Source organism: Rhipicephalus microplus, chromosome 5, assembly GCF_043290135.1.
Source record: "Rhipicephalus microplus isolate Deutch F79 chromosome 5, USDA_Rmic, whole genome shotgun sequence".
In the NCBI taxonomy this organism is placed as follows: Eukaryota; Metazoa; Arthropoda; class Arachnida; order Ixodida; family Ixodidae; genus Rhipicephalus; species Rhipicephalus microplus.
In genome coordinates, this window is record NC_134704.1 from 49,955,789 (window position 1) to 49,969,006 (window position 13,218).

The 13,218-nt window shown below is 44.8% G+C and overlaps 1 protein-coding gene across 1 annotated transcript in view; it reads left to right on the forward strand.

Moving 5' to 3' along the window:
* The window catches only part of LOC119173873 (leucine-rich repeats and immunoglobulin-like domains protein lambik), a 134,710-nt gene that overhangs the window by 117,589 nt on the left and 3,903 nt on the right, over positions 1 to 13,218 (forward strand). Inside the window, exons 6-17 of the mRNA XM_075895403.1 lie at positions 50 to 193; positions 1,013 to 1,084; positions 1,184 to 1,255; positions 1,404 to 1,547; positions 2,046 to 2,273; positions 3,083 to 3,246; positions 4,221 to 4,360; positions 5,034 to 5,211; positions 5,881 to 6,162; positions 7,133 to 7,408; positions 7,865 to 8,146; positions 10,689 to 10,802. Of these exons, the coding sequence (XP_075751518.1) occupies positions 50 to 193; positions 1,013 to 1,084; positions 1,184 to 1,255; positions 1,404 to 1,547; positions 2,046 to 2,273; positions 3,083 to 3,246; positions 4,221 to 4,360; positions 5,034 to 5,211; positions 5,881 to 6,162; positions 7,133 to 7,408; positions 7,865 to 8,146; positions 10,689 to 10,802 (2,096 nt within the window). The remainder of the gene's footprint in view (positions 1 to 49; positions 194 to 1,012; positions 1,085 to 1,183; positions 1,256 to 1,403; positions 1,548 to 2,045; positions 2,274 to 3,082; positions 3,247 to 4,220; positions 4,361 to 5,033; positions 5,212 to 5,880; positions 6,163 to 7,132; positions 7,409 to 7,864; positions 8,147 to 10,688; positions 10,803 to 13,218) is intronic.

The following is a 13,218-nucleotide window of genomic DNA, read 5'->3' on the forward strand; positions in this document are numbered from 1 at the left end:
GTGGAAATGTTTCAAGGACATCCATTTTACATTTGATCTCGTCCTCCAGGGAGCTGGAAAAGAACCGGATCCGCTCAATCGAGGGCCTTAGCTTCAAGGGCCTCGAGGCATTGGAATCTCTGAGCCTACGCAAGAACCTCATCAGCCACCTCTCTGATGGGGCTTTCTACTACCTCAGCAAGATCCAGACTCTGTGAGTGAACTTTTTTTTTGTTATTTTAATGACTTAATGACATGACAGCATAGACCATTTGTTTTTTAATGTTATTTTATGCACTTGACAGGGTAGACCATTCGTGTCTGCAATACAATAAAAATTCTAAACTGGTCATTCACAAGAGTACTTTCTGGAGTTGTATCACTTTGTGTTGTCACTCTGGGGAATGCCTTTTTAACTATTGTGACACACAATTGACGTCCAACTTGACGTACCATTGCAGCAACCTTTTGCTGTTTACCAACTTATTCCCTGGATGCATGCAAGAACGTAAAAGCAATAATACTCACAAGTGATCAAACAAATTAAGACCCGGTTTGTCATTTGCAGCCTGAGTTGTAAGGTGATATTGCAATGTTAATTAAGTTGCTTGATGATGAACTGCAATGAATCTGCCACATTGTCATATATTCAAGTGCTCCTTGTAGGTATTGTAATTGTTATGACCCTTAATTCGAGGTTATCTTTGTTATGACTGCTCTCAATTTATGCTAGTTAGGTAATCCTTGTGTCCTTATATACCTTGTTTCACAACTGCTTAGCAAAGCTTACCTTGTCAGACTTGAAAGGTCTCTATACTCAGTAAGCTCTCCTTATGTTTAAAAAAGCTGGTATCTTGTGTATCTAGGTTTACTATCCACAACATAGCCTCCCACGCTTAGCTGTTTTACTATTTCGACGACTTCACCAGCACTTGAAGTTTCTTGCAGTGTAAAATGAATCTTTTGATTTTGGTGTGCCTCATTTTGTGAGCAATATCAATCCTTAATTCTCTCGGTTTGTGGCTCCTTGCAGCAACCTGGATTACAACAACATCACGGCTGTGACCAACGGGTGGTTGTACGGAATGTCGTCTTTAAGATCACTGTAAGTGCATCGCCGTTGCGACCAAAATATGTGTTTTCCTGTAGAATTTTTCGTGGTTGTATTTTAGATGCCTCACTTTTTTTTTGTCTGTCTCTGCAGAAATCTGACCCACAATGCCATCACTGAAGTAGACATGGGCGGCTGGGAGTATTGCAAGAAACTGACCCACTTGTAAGCACAATAAATAAATCAATCAAGCAGCATGTCAGGAGTAGCATATCGAGAACATGATTACGTTGGTTTTCTAATGCTGCTGCAAACCTCAACTGTAGCTTCTCAGTCTGATAGTAACAGTGGCACATTTTTGCTCGTATTTCAGAGAGTTGACGTACAACAATCTTCAGGCCATCACTAAGAGCACCTTCGCAAAGGCGGAGTCGTTGCGTTTTCTCTACCTCGGACACAACTTGGTCTCACACATCGAGGAAGAGGCCTTCAAGCAGCTCAACCAACTGAAAGAACTGTAAGTGCTCAGGCACTTAGGTGCAGTGCGGTGTTGTTCGTTTGCCAGCCTTGTAATGGCACTGGAACACGTATTTATAAGTGTTATGATGAGAATCTTGGATTATGATAGTGTCAGTCTGACCATTGGCAAAACGAACCGTCTTTTGTACAACAGTGATCAAACCTTCGAGCGTTATCGATGGTGTTCGCATAAGCTCCGGAATAAACTTGACTATTTGCATCCTGGGTGTAATCCTAACAGAACAATCTCAAACAATCGCAAAGCTTCCCACCGCACATGGCCTGCACTGGCCACTGCTAACAGTCTTTCGTTGGTAAAACTTGAATACACCAAAATACATAAACAAAGGCTCATGGTAATACATTGCGATGTATTGTTACTCTTGCTCTCTTTTTTTTTGACGCTTTTATAGTCTTTTGACCATCAGTCTCCCGAACACTTATTGTCTCGACGCCCGCTCATTGCGTCCTCGTCTGATGTGCCAATGCGTTTCAGGCACCTGGACCACAATGCCCTCTCGTGGACCATGGAGGACACGAACGGGCCCTTCTTCGGCCTGAGCAGCCTTATCCACCTCACCCTTTCCGACAACTTCATCAAGTCGCTGACATCGAGGGCGTTTGCGGGCCTCGGCCGCCTGCAATCCCTGGACCTTTCGAGGAATCCGATCACCACCATCAGCAAGGGCACTTTTGCACCGCTGCGCAGAAGGCTGACCACGCTGTGAGTGCTTGTTTGGCGTTTCTGATTCTGTTCAATATGTATTGTTCTTCTTTCCGAAAAGGAGTGGCTGTATATTTCTATGCATATTTCTTGATTAGCACTAAGCTTGGTGAGTGGTCAGTTTAACTAACGCTCAATTCATCGTTGCAAATGCACTGTATACATTTGCAACCATGTATTGTAATTATTTGGGATCAAGAATAATGTAATGTAACCAATAGTAATTAGCCCCGTTTTTTTTTCTTCTTCTCTCTCCCCTCCCCCACCATGCACACAATTATACTCTCCAGTGCTTGTAGTGTTGGCTTTCACTTATGAAAAGATGCATTATCAGTCCCCACGGAAGGTGGAACTCCCGTTCAAGATGGAGTCCGCAGGCGTACAAATAACGCCAACATAAAGTACAATATAACATGCTCCGACAGAGACATTTCAGTTGGTGGCGCCTTGCGCAACCCTGAAAAAAATAATACAAAACACTACCGACCAAGCGTGGCTGAACGCGCTTCACGTCCACATACCGCGACTGCGGCGGAATGGGAGCGTCAGGTTCGCTTAGAAACCGAAATGGTGGCAATTTTGTTTTTTCTGCCGCAAGACGCCACAAGCATGACTTGGCCCTTCAGCAATGTGACGTTATCAGTCGCCCCAAGGACCGGAGTTGCACCTCGCAGATGTTTCTCTCACTGTGCCGGTCGCTCATCATCACGTTGAACATTACAATTGATAGGACTAAGGGGTGTTTATTTCTTGCCATGAACAGTCTTCTGACTGCCACTTAACACTACCTTCTTTTTTTTTCTTTACAGCCTGCTGGACAGCAGCAGTCTTCTGTGTGACTGCAATCTGTTGTGGTTGCCTGCGTGGATCGTGCGCAAAAATTTCCAGAAGAGTGTCAATGTGCGTTGCGGCCACCCGCCAGCACTCGAGGGTCAGCGGGTACTTGACATCGCTGCCGAGAACTTCACGTGCAGTGCGTATTGTACATGACCTGCTCGCTCGCATGCCCTAAATGACAATTTTGAAAACACTTTTGTCAGGACACGCATACTCTAATAAGTAGGCCAAAGAGTGGCGATTTGAAAACATGTTCTAATTTTTTTGTCTTCTCGGAAACTAGAAGTGCTTGAATGTCAAAAAGCATTGTTGGACTTGTTCATCATATGTAAGTAGTAAATTATGACGTAGAACATGTGCAAGAGAGGGGAACACAGTGTGTCTCGTGATTTCCTCTCTCTTGCTTTCTCTCTTTTTTTTTCCTTTCATGTTCTCTGGCACTGTTTACTACTTGGATGTGTTTGACTGTGTAGAAATGAACACTGCACGGGTCACAAGAGGTTCTGTAAAACTTGTCCAGCAGCACAGGAGTAAACACCAAATTACAACTGATACTTGCCATTGTTCACGCTACTTCAAAACCAAAAAGGGTTTGTTTGGAAAAGTATGGTTAAAGTATCATTGCATGGTAAATAATTGAGTTACAGCAGCAGTTCCTAGAGTTCTGGTAAAACTGAGAGACCGGCCAAGAGCATGCAGTAGTAGATGTATACACGTGAATCAATTATGAATCGTCATAAGCACATTGTGGATACCTCTCTCGAACGAAAGAAAATAGCTGCATACAGTAATGTTAATATCACTGAGTAGTCAACAAATCAAGTGCAAGATATAGATGTGAAAAAATGCTAATGTTGATGTAGATGCTAATAAGAACTTGACATAATAAATAAACACTTAGTAAATCAATAGCTCTTTAGCGTAATATACTTCTTGCTGTTGTACTAAGTGGGAGCAGTAGCCTCAATGTCTTAAAGAGAGCACATCATGTTTGTTGAAAGGATGTTCGGTCTAGCATCTGTTGCATTCAATACCTCTCGTATTACCTTTTCATGGTGAAGTCCCAATGTTTCATTTTTCTTTTTTTTTTCTTTCTCTCTCCGGAAACAGATGACTTTCCCAAACCCCAGATATTGCTACAGAGTCCTGAAAACCAGGTGGCACTCAAGGGTCAAAACATCACCCTTGTCTGCAAGGCCGCTACTGCGAGTTCTTCCAGGCTGGAGTTTCAGTGGAGGAAAGAACAGAAGGTAATTGGAACAGATTGTTACCTCTCTTAGATCTATTTGGCACTTCTAAATTGCTGCCAATTCATAGTTACCTTGCGTACAGTTATCATTTGTTTTTTAACTAAGCACAGGCAGGCTCTTATAAGAAAGAAATGCCAAGCAAAAGAACATTAGATACAATTAAAAAAAGAGGAAACCGGGCAGGGCATTTGGCTGCAAATTATGCAAGGCTAGATCCGCCGGCTACCTACAACAACCTAATCCTAATCCAGTCACCATTTGGACGACTTCACCTGTTAACTGTTTTCACCCATGCTCCAATCATCATGCCGTTCAAGTTTACTAGGGACTAGTGAATCTGAGGAAGTAATACGGTGAAGACTTCAGCAAAAAATACCGTCCTGTGTTTAAGCTTATCACAGACTGTTTTAACGAATAATACATGTTTTGCGTGCTATGCACGATCCTACAGAATTACCATAGAATTTTGGAGCGATTTCATTTGAATGAGAAAAAAGCGAACTTGATTGGCATGTAATCATGTGAAAAGAGCCGTATTTATTGTAAAAATCACTTAATACAGTTGGGTCTGCTGGGTCTGCTGTTGTGCTTGGAAAGTTTGAGATTTTCATCAAAACATTCCAAGTGAAGTGTCTTTTTGCCAACACACTTTCCTATTGTTCTTTCCAAACAGTTCCTGTCCGACGTTGAAACCGAGGTCTCTGAGCAAATGGAGGCCAATGATGTGGTGGTATTCACGAGCTACCTCCACCTGAGAAACATTCAGAATAAAGACGAGGGCCGTTACCAGTGCGTGATCCGAAACCAGTTTGGATCCGTCTACTCCAATCAGTCCAACATCAGCGTCTACGGTGAGCGCCTTTCTCTCTCTCTCTCTCTCTCTCTCTCTCTCTCTCTCTCTCTCTCTCTCTCATCTATATAGTTTCATCACTCGTGCGCTGTTAGCACCACAGGCAAGTGCGCTTGTGGCTAACACTAAAACCTAATATTATTCACACAGTCAGCGTCACTAAACATGACATTGCCTTAACTGCAAGGGTGGTTTACTGTAGCCGGGCAATGTGCAGTACTCGCATATTGAAATGTTGCATTGTGGTTTTTTTTTTTATATTATGATGGCTTTGAGTAGTTTCTCATGACAATCGTATCATGTTGCTTCAAATCTGACTGCTAAAGGTAATGCTGGCTATGATGTAAGTTTTTGAGTAAAAGTTGTGTAGATATGACCCGAAGTGTGGACGCTGTAAAGAAAGGTGTGTGCGTTACTAAGCCTTACATTTCACGTTTCTATCTGTCAGTACTGTAGATCGTCAAGAAATGATTGCATTGCGTTCCTACGTTGGGGAGACTCCTATACAAGTTGCACAGTAAACAAAATGGAATGTGCTATGCAAAGTATCGTCCTAAGGTGCTTACAGAAAGTAGGCATGGAAATGTATAGAAAAGGACAAGAAAACATCGGACGAGATTGTGAGGAATGAAGGAGCGCTTATTTTTCTCTTCACTCTTCCAAATTGCAGTGCTGCCCTCGTTTGTGAAAACCCCTTCAAACTTGACGGTGCGCGCTGGAGGCACAGCACGTCTGGAGTGTGGTGCCACGGGCCAGCCGAAACCCACGGTGTCGTGGCAGAAGGACGGAGGCGACGACTTCCCAGCCGCCAGGGAGCGCCGGATGCATGTCATGCCCACTGACGTCGTATTCTTCGTGGTGGGCCTCAAGGCAGCCGACTCGGGTGTCTACACCTGCACCGCCCGCAGCCGAGCTGGCGTGGTTCGTGCCAACGCCACTCTCACAGTGCTCGGTGAGTGCCCTATACTCTTTCTTTCTGAAGTGTTGTAGCTCGGGCGACTTGGTCTTCCATGGACTTACCTTGTATTAGCTCGGTATATAGAAGAAAGAAAGACGACAGAGGCGTAAAGAAAGGTAGGCGCTAAACTTTTAGCTGTTTTCCGCAAAGACTCAAAGCAAATTGAAAGCAAATTGCGATGCGTCTTATGTGTGTGCCCAATGTTTATCATCGTGAGTAGTGTAAATGGACATCTTCAGCTGAACGTTGTTACTGCTGACTGAAAATAACAAAATATCTTAACCTCAAAGAAAAACTTGCGGACTTTCATAATCAACTTGGCATATATTAGCTATGTCAAGGTAACGGTATGCAATTGAAACACGCACAAAAGTCATAACAAAGCTACAATAAGAGCCTCTAAGTACGTGAACAGCCACAAAATTAAGTTTTTCATTCTTTGAAGGGATATTGTGCTTGTCTCTTCCTTTTTATCTTTTTGTAGTCTTCAAAATATGGTCATGCTAAAGTCTTAATGTTAAAATGTGGTGGCAATTCAGTCATGAGCTTATTTATTGTGAAATTGCAAAATCGAGTGCTCGTTAGATCATTGTAAATACTCTACTTGACAGCGTACCTTTTGTCAAGCTGAGCAAAATATACGCTTTACTTGTTTCTTTACTTCCCATTGTAGGTACTCCATTGAGTACTTTCAAGCAACATATTTGGGCATACTTGGCATGCTAGCTTTTGGTTTTTGGTGGCACTTTCTATAAGCCTTACAAATGATCGTGGTTTCTTCAAGTTTGTCTTAAAGGAAGTCTACTGTACTTCAACCGTTAGCATGGGGCAACGATTTCAACGATAATCCCAAAGAAAACTGCTCAACTTGGGCCTATGGTGAAGGCCGTTCTCCCATACCAATGTCTGCCCCCCGTACACATGCGCCGCCCCACCCGACAAATTTTCTTTTGCCTGTCCACAGAGGCCCCGGCATTTGTACGTCCCATGCGAAGCAAGCTGGTGGCAGTCGGCGACACGGCAGTGCTGGAGTGTCTGTCGTCTGGCAGCCCCAAGCCCCGGCTCACCTGGCTCAAGGACGGGGTGCCCCTGGTTGCCACCGAACGCCACTTCCTGGTAGCCGAGGCACAGCTTCTGGTTATCACCGACACCAGGACGTCAGATTCGGGCCAGTATGCGTGCGAGATGACCAACACCCTGGGCATTGAGAGGGGGCTCTCACTCCTCAAAGTGGTGCCAGGTGGGTATCTCGTAGTGGTGCCAAACCATCGATGGTATCATAGATAGTGTAGTAGTGTTTGTTTAGTCATTATCCGGGTATCGGTTGTACAAAAACTAATTGTAGTGCTATAGATACCATCGACAGTTTCATGCTAATAAATAATGACAGTTTCATGCTAAGAGATAATGAAGCCAGGAAAAGCATAGGAGGGGATATAAGTAGTTTCTGATATCTGGTACCTTCACTCAGGCATGTCTAATGAAAATAGGGTCCCTCAGTTCATTCGCCTTCTTTTGTTAACTTCAGTAGTAGTAGAAATATCATTGATTTCAGTATTTTAGTCACTGTCAGAATATTGTTAGTGCAAAGCAGCTCAGTGTACCATTGATGCTGGTGATAGCTTAGTCATAGTATGAATTGTTTTCTTTGTAACTGATCCTCACTGACATGACTTCGTTTTTTTGCAACTCGCAGCCAAGTCCTCCCTGGGTCCCCTGGGTCCCGACGCAGAAGGCATGACCACGGGCATTGTGGTGATTGTGGTTGTCGTCTGCATAGTGGGGACTTCCCTGGTCTGGGTGTTTATCATCTACAAGACACGCAAGAGGCAACGCCCGCCCTGCAGCGCACTCCCCGAGGCCCCGCCTCTGATAGAGCCTCTGCGAAGGCCTCCGGAGCAGGAGCCGTTCCTCACGACTGAGGCCGACGCCGGTGACATCCACGTGAGGCGGGACATGTGTGCCGACTCGGGTTCCGGTGGGTGCTCGATTCTATGCAACAAGTGCTGGCTTAGGCTGAACCTCATTGTGAGGGAATGGGATGCAAAGAGAGTAACTTACATGTTGAAGTAATTGAAATTACTCTTGAAATATACATTGAAATATGGTACTATCTACCCTGTAGTAATGCTGTAGCTTGGGCTAGTTAGTGCATTCTATAACACTTAGCAGGTAAGTGCCGAAATACACTGGCAAAAAAGAGTGTTGCACAGGACAGGCACAAACTTCCAGCTTTATTTGGGAACACCAAAGCAGAGCGCAATATAGATGTAATGTTGGCCCTCAATCCGCTGACGTGCATTCATGTCGGCTTGCTTTGGCGTTCCCAAATAAAGTCGAAAGTTTACACCTGGCCTGTATACCACTTCTATTTGTCAGTGCCTTTCGTTGATGCCCTGCTAAGTGTTCAACTATCTACACAATGTTTCGTGCGCGTGAAATCTTCCAGCAAATGCATTTACCAATCTCTTGGAACGAAATATGCGTCGGGAGTGTTGCTTTGTGCTCAATGCTCGTGTGGCATGAAGGTTTTTGGAATTTGACCCGCAGCATTAATCATCATTGTCGAGTTGCGAAGGTTTGCACTGTCCACTACCCTACTATCACTAGCTTACTATTAATGTGATAACGTTAGAAAGCTTGTGTCGCAGAAATTCTGCCGTCCGCATCGGCACTGTTGGGTGTGAGCGAAAAATCGAGAAAGAAGCAGATAAAATAAAGAATAAAATTTTCGGTCCCATTGCGGATCCAACCCGGGCCGTATGCATGGCAAGCAGATGTTCTACCGTAAAAACACCATGCTACTTGCAGCTGCTTTGGGAAAAAACACTACATAAATGCCATGTAGTGGAAGGAGTCTACTTAACGCATTTCGTTTGACTGGTGCAACGACGAAAACGAGCTCATTCGGCGATTTGTTGGTGGATTTGGGAGGCCATGAAACTACGTCGAAAAAAGCCAAGATAGTGCAGCCATCGCCGCTAAAAACACACAGGAACTTTCAAACAGCTCTTAAAAATGAACAACTATGCCCATCTAGCAGAAAGCATATGCCTTTCCAGAAGCATTGATCAAGCAAACAGCAAACGCTAGATAATGTGCTGCCATCTGTAAGGCATTGTGAGACTCTTTATGGCGAGCGCGCGGCGTATATCATGGAGGCCATGCTATCCTTGCTTTAGTTCAAAAATCTGTATGTACCATCCATGTGCGCGTGCTGGTACAATCTACTGTGTGTGTGCAACAAAACATATCAATAAGTATGCACTTAGCGGTTGAAGGGCGCACTAGGGGCCGCATTTTGCTATTGCAATCAACTCTTGATTGAAGACGAAAATGGTCTCCCAATTTTTTTCTCTCTCTTTACTCTCTCCCCCCTCGTTTTTTTTTTGTTAAAAAACTGTTTTTGTGGAAGAGCAAAATTTGAGCACTGTACTATTTGTTCTTGCAAAGAACAACTCTAAGCCAGCGAGCTGCAGTCATGCGATTCAGTTCCTCAAGGGCTGGGACAAGGAAGGAAGCAGGAGCAATGGGTGGGGTGTAGCTTGTACAGATTGTCAGTAAACATTACGATGTGATAGGAAGCCTGTACCATTTGTAATATACGGGTCATTTCTGAAGGAGATTTGGTGCCAGGATTCCAACAATATATCGAGACCGATCATCTAAATACTAGATGCCAACTCTAATTACCTTTTGTTTCATGGTCGTGTTTCAACACATGCCGACTGCATCAGATGGCTTGCAAAAACAGTGCTTCAGACCATGGTTCGGCAACCTCCTTCAGGGGAGGGCCACCTTGCATGAAGCCGACACAATGGGGCACACACAACAAACCCCCTGGAAAGGGGGGGTGGTGGGTGGGTGCGGCTGCAAAGAGGATCAAGTTAGAAAGTTTGCGCATTGGCAATACTGTATAAAACTAGAATAGAAATCGTCCTTATTTTTTGCATGCATGTCACATGGTTGCAATTTAAAAACATAAGATTACAAGTGCAAAACCTTATTGAAGTCAAAAATGTTATGTGGGCCTTCATGTAAGAAGTGACAAGGGAAGGGATGAGTTCTGTATTGTGCCATGGGCTGCATAGTACACTCAAACCTCATGATAACAAAGTTGCATCTTACTCGAAAATAAGCTTGTTATATCCGAGACTTCGTGATGAAGTTATTCCTAACATTGTATTGATTATAAGACTATTTTTCATTTATTTCGTTATAACTAAAATATCGCTTATTTTCGTGTTTGCTATATTGAGGCTTGAGTGTACTGCATTGTGAGCCGCATGTCGGACCCCTGCTTTGGACTAATTATGCCTGTGTAGCTCACCATCATACTTATTAAGAGAATTTTTAAAAAATTTAAGACGAAGACAGTCATGTGTGGGCCACGGGTTGCACGCAAGAGGTTTGCGGGCCGCATGTCTGAGGTTCCTGCCATAGAGCTTGCCTGCAGTGGTGCCAAATACGTGTCAAGTGAGGCGTGCCTTTACAGTCGTTTCTGTGTTTTGTCTTCACAGACCATTCAAGCAAGGAGAGTGGCCACCAAAGTTGTGATGACTTGGGCTCCCAGGTGGACACGAGCAGTCAGACATTCATTCTGGGGGCAAGCAGAATGCCTTTCTTCGCACGAGGTCAGTGCTTTCAGAATCAGTGTATTCATGTTGATAAATGGTGACAATTACACTCGGACCTTATCATAATGAAGTTGCATCTAACAAAAAAAATAAGTTCGTTATGTCTGAAAACTTGTTATGAAGGTAACTCCTAACGCTATATCTATTGCAAGACAATTTTTAATTTACTTTGCTATAACCGATATTTTGTTATATCCAGGTTCGTTATATCGAGGTTTGAGTGTACTTTTTGATATACTTGTAAGGAGGTCCCGTAGCTTGAAACTAAAACGGGACCTCCTGTACATGATGACAAGAATTATTATTACAATTATTTATGGCAATATATATATATTTAACAAGAACAGAGTTGGCAGATATTGAATAAATTGACATAAAAACTACAGTTTCAACATTTTGCTTGGTCTTTCATCCAACATCCTTTCGTTGCATAGTAGCACCCGACCATACTGTGTTGGAGAAGCCAACATTTGATTGGGCGTGATTTGTATGTTCTATGGTTATTGCTACGCTTGTTAAAAAATAAAACTGGTCTAGCGTGCCATATGATTTCTGTAGCGCTCTTTTGTGAATATGCTAGTGCTGTTGCTCGACTTACCCTGTAAGATTAGCAAGAGATCAAGCCCGGTGCTTTCTGACTTGGCACCCGTTATGCAACTGAAACAGCCACTGTACCTTGGAATGGGCCCTTGCGAACTTTTCCAGAGACCAGCATTTTATCTTTAGCTTGCCGTCATACCACTGTAACAGCGGAAAGGGGTCATACCACTTTCAGCTAATAACACGTGCCCTTGTGCATTTCAACTCCCATTGCAATATGGTTGCTACAGCCCATTGTTTGCTGTGGTAGTGCAGTGGCTGTGCTGTTGTGTCGCCGAACTGTGGATGTAAGGTTTGGTCAAGGATGTAGCTGCCACGTTTCGGTGGAGGTCGAAATGCGTGAGTGCTTGTGCAGTTAGCTTAAGAGTGCTTGTTAAGGGGGGGCGCGGCAAGTAAAGTGCCGATTTTGGTCAAAATATGCGATTTTCTGATTTATTTTTTTTCGTAATCTTCAGACCTTCAACTTCCTTGTTCTAAAATATTACAGCGAAACGTGCGCTACAAATCCCGCAAATAGTGTTTTTGCCGAGGCTAGTCGCCGAAAAGTGCGAAAAAAAAGCCCCTGAAACGGTGTTGTTCACGCCGCACAAACGCGCCAAGTTGTTGACCGTGGGCCGCCATTTTGGTAGCTTTGGAAAGAGGAGAAAGCCGGCTTCCTGATGGTCGCGGTCTCGTATTTCGCCGAGTGAAAATAAAAGCGCGAGGAGCAAGTAAAAAAACGAAAACGAAGAACGGCAATTGGCTGCGCGGGTCACGTGGTAGCAGGCGCGACCTCTTACTGGTCAAAGCTGCGCCGCGCACCTTGGCAACCTTGGAAGCGCGAGCGCATCTGCGGCCGCCGTGTCGAGAATCATCCGGCGTGCGCTTCGTTTTTTGCCAGTTTGCTGTTTTTGTGATAGTTCGCGTGCTTTTTTTACCAAGCTTTGTTTACATCGGTGGTCTCTTCTGAGTGCTTGCTCATACTGCGGTGCTATGTTGCCGCAAAAAAAGTTCCGGAGCGTCCACAAGTACGGCAAGCGTCGGAAAGCTTGGAACAAAGGGCAGACGACTGCGGCTGCCGTCCCAGTCGCAGTTCCGGACGGAGCATGCTCTTCAAGCGTCACGGAGCCTCTACTCAGACCCTTCGCTGATTGTTGTGAGGCCGAGAGTGTGGAAGGTGCCACATCGTCGTATGTCAGACCGCCGGATGCCGTCGACCGTGATGGACGCTCTCGCGAACCCGCTTGCGGTGGCACCGCGTCGGCAGCCGTTGCAACTCCGGGCGTGCGCGCGTCGAACATTCTATCGCGAGTTTCGGCCCAGATTCCGAGCAGTGAAGAAATCGCGCAGCGGGCGCAGACAAGGCGGGATGTTTTGGATGCCGTAGCATCGAAGTCCGCTTCAAAGCGGAAGCTCGAGCTTCTGAACGAAGGCTGCGACGAAAATGACGGCGGTAAGGACTCCACATTCTTCATTGTAAATAAGAAGATGCTGAACGGTCTGCTTTCGTCAGTAAAGTGCAACAAGTGCGACGAAGGGTCGATACGCCTCGAGACTACGCACTGCCTTGGACTCGCAGCGAGGATGGAACTTTTTTGTGACAATTGTGGCAGAGTGAACAGTGCGTGGTCGTCCCCGAGGTGCTCCGGGCAACAAAAAACGAACCCCTTTGAGGTAAACGTGCGTGCTTTGAGGGCTGTGCAGTCAGTTGGCAGAAAACAATCTGCCATAAATGACATTTTTTCTGCGATGGACATTTCGCATCGAGCACTGCACCACAAGTCCTACCAGAGACTGCAAAGGAAGTACAGCCACCCTGCCACCACATCAGCTG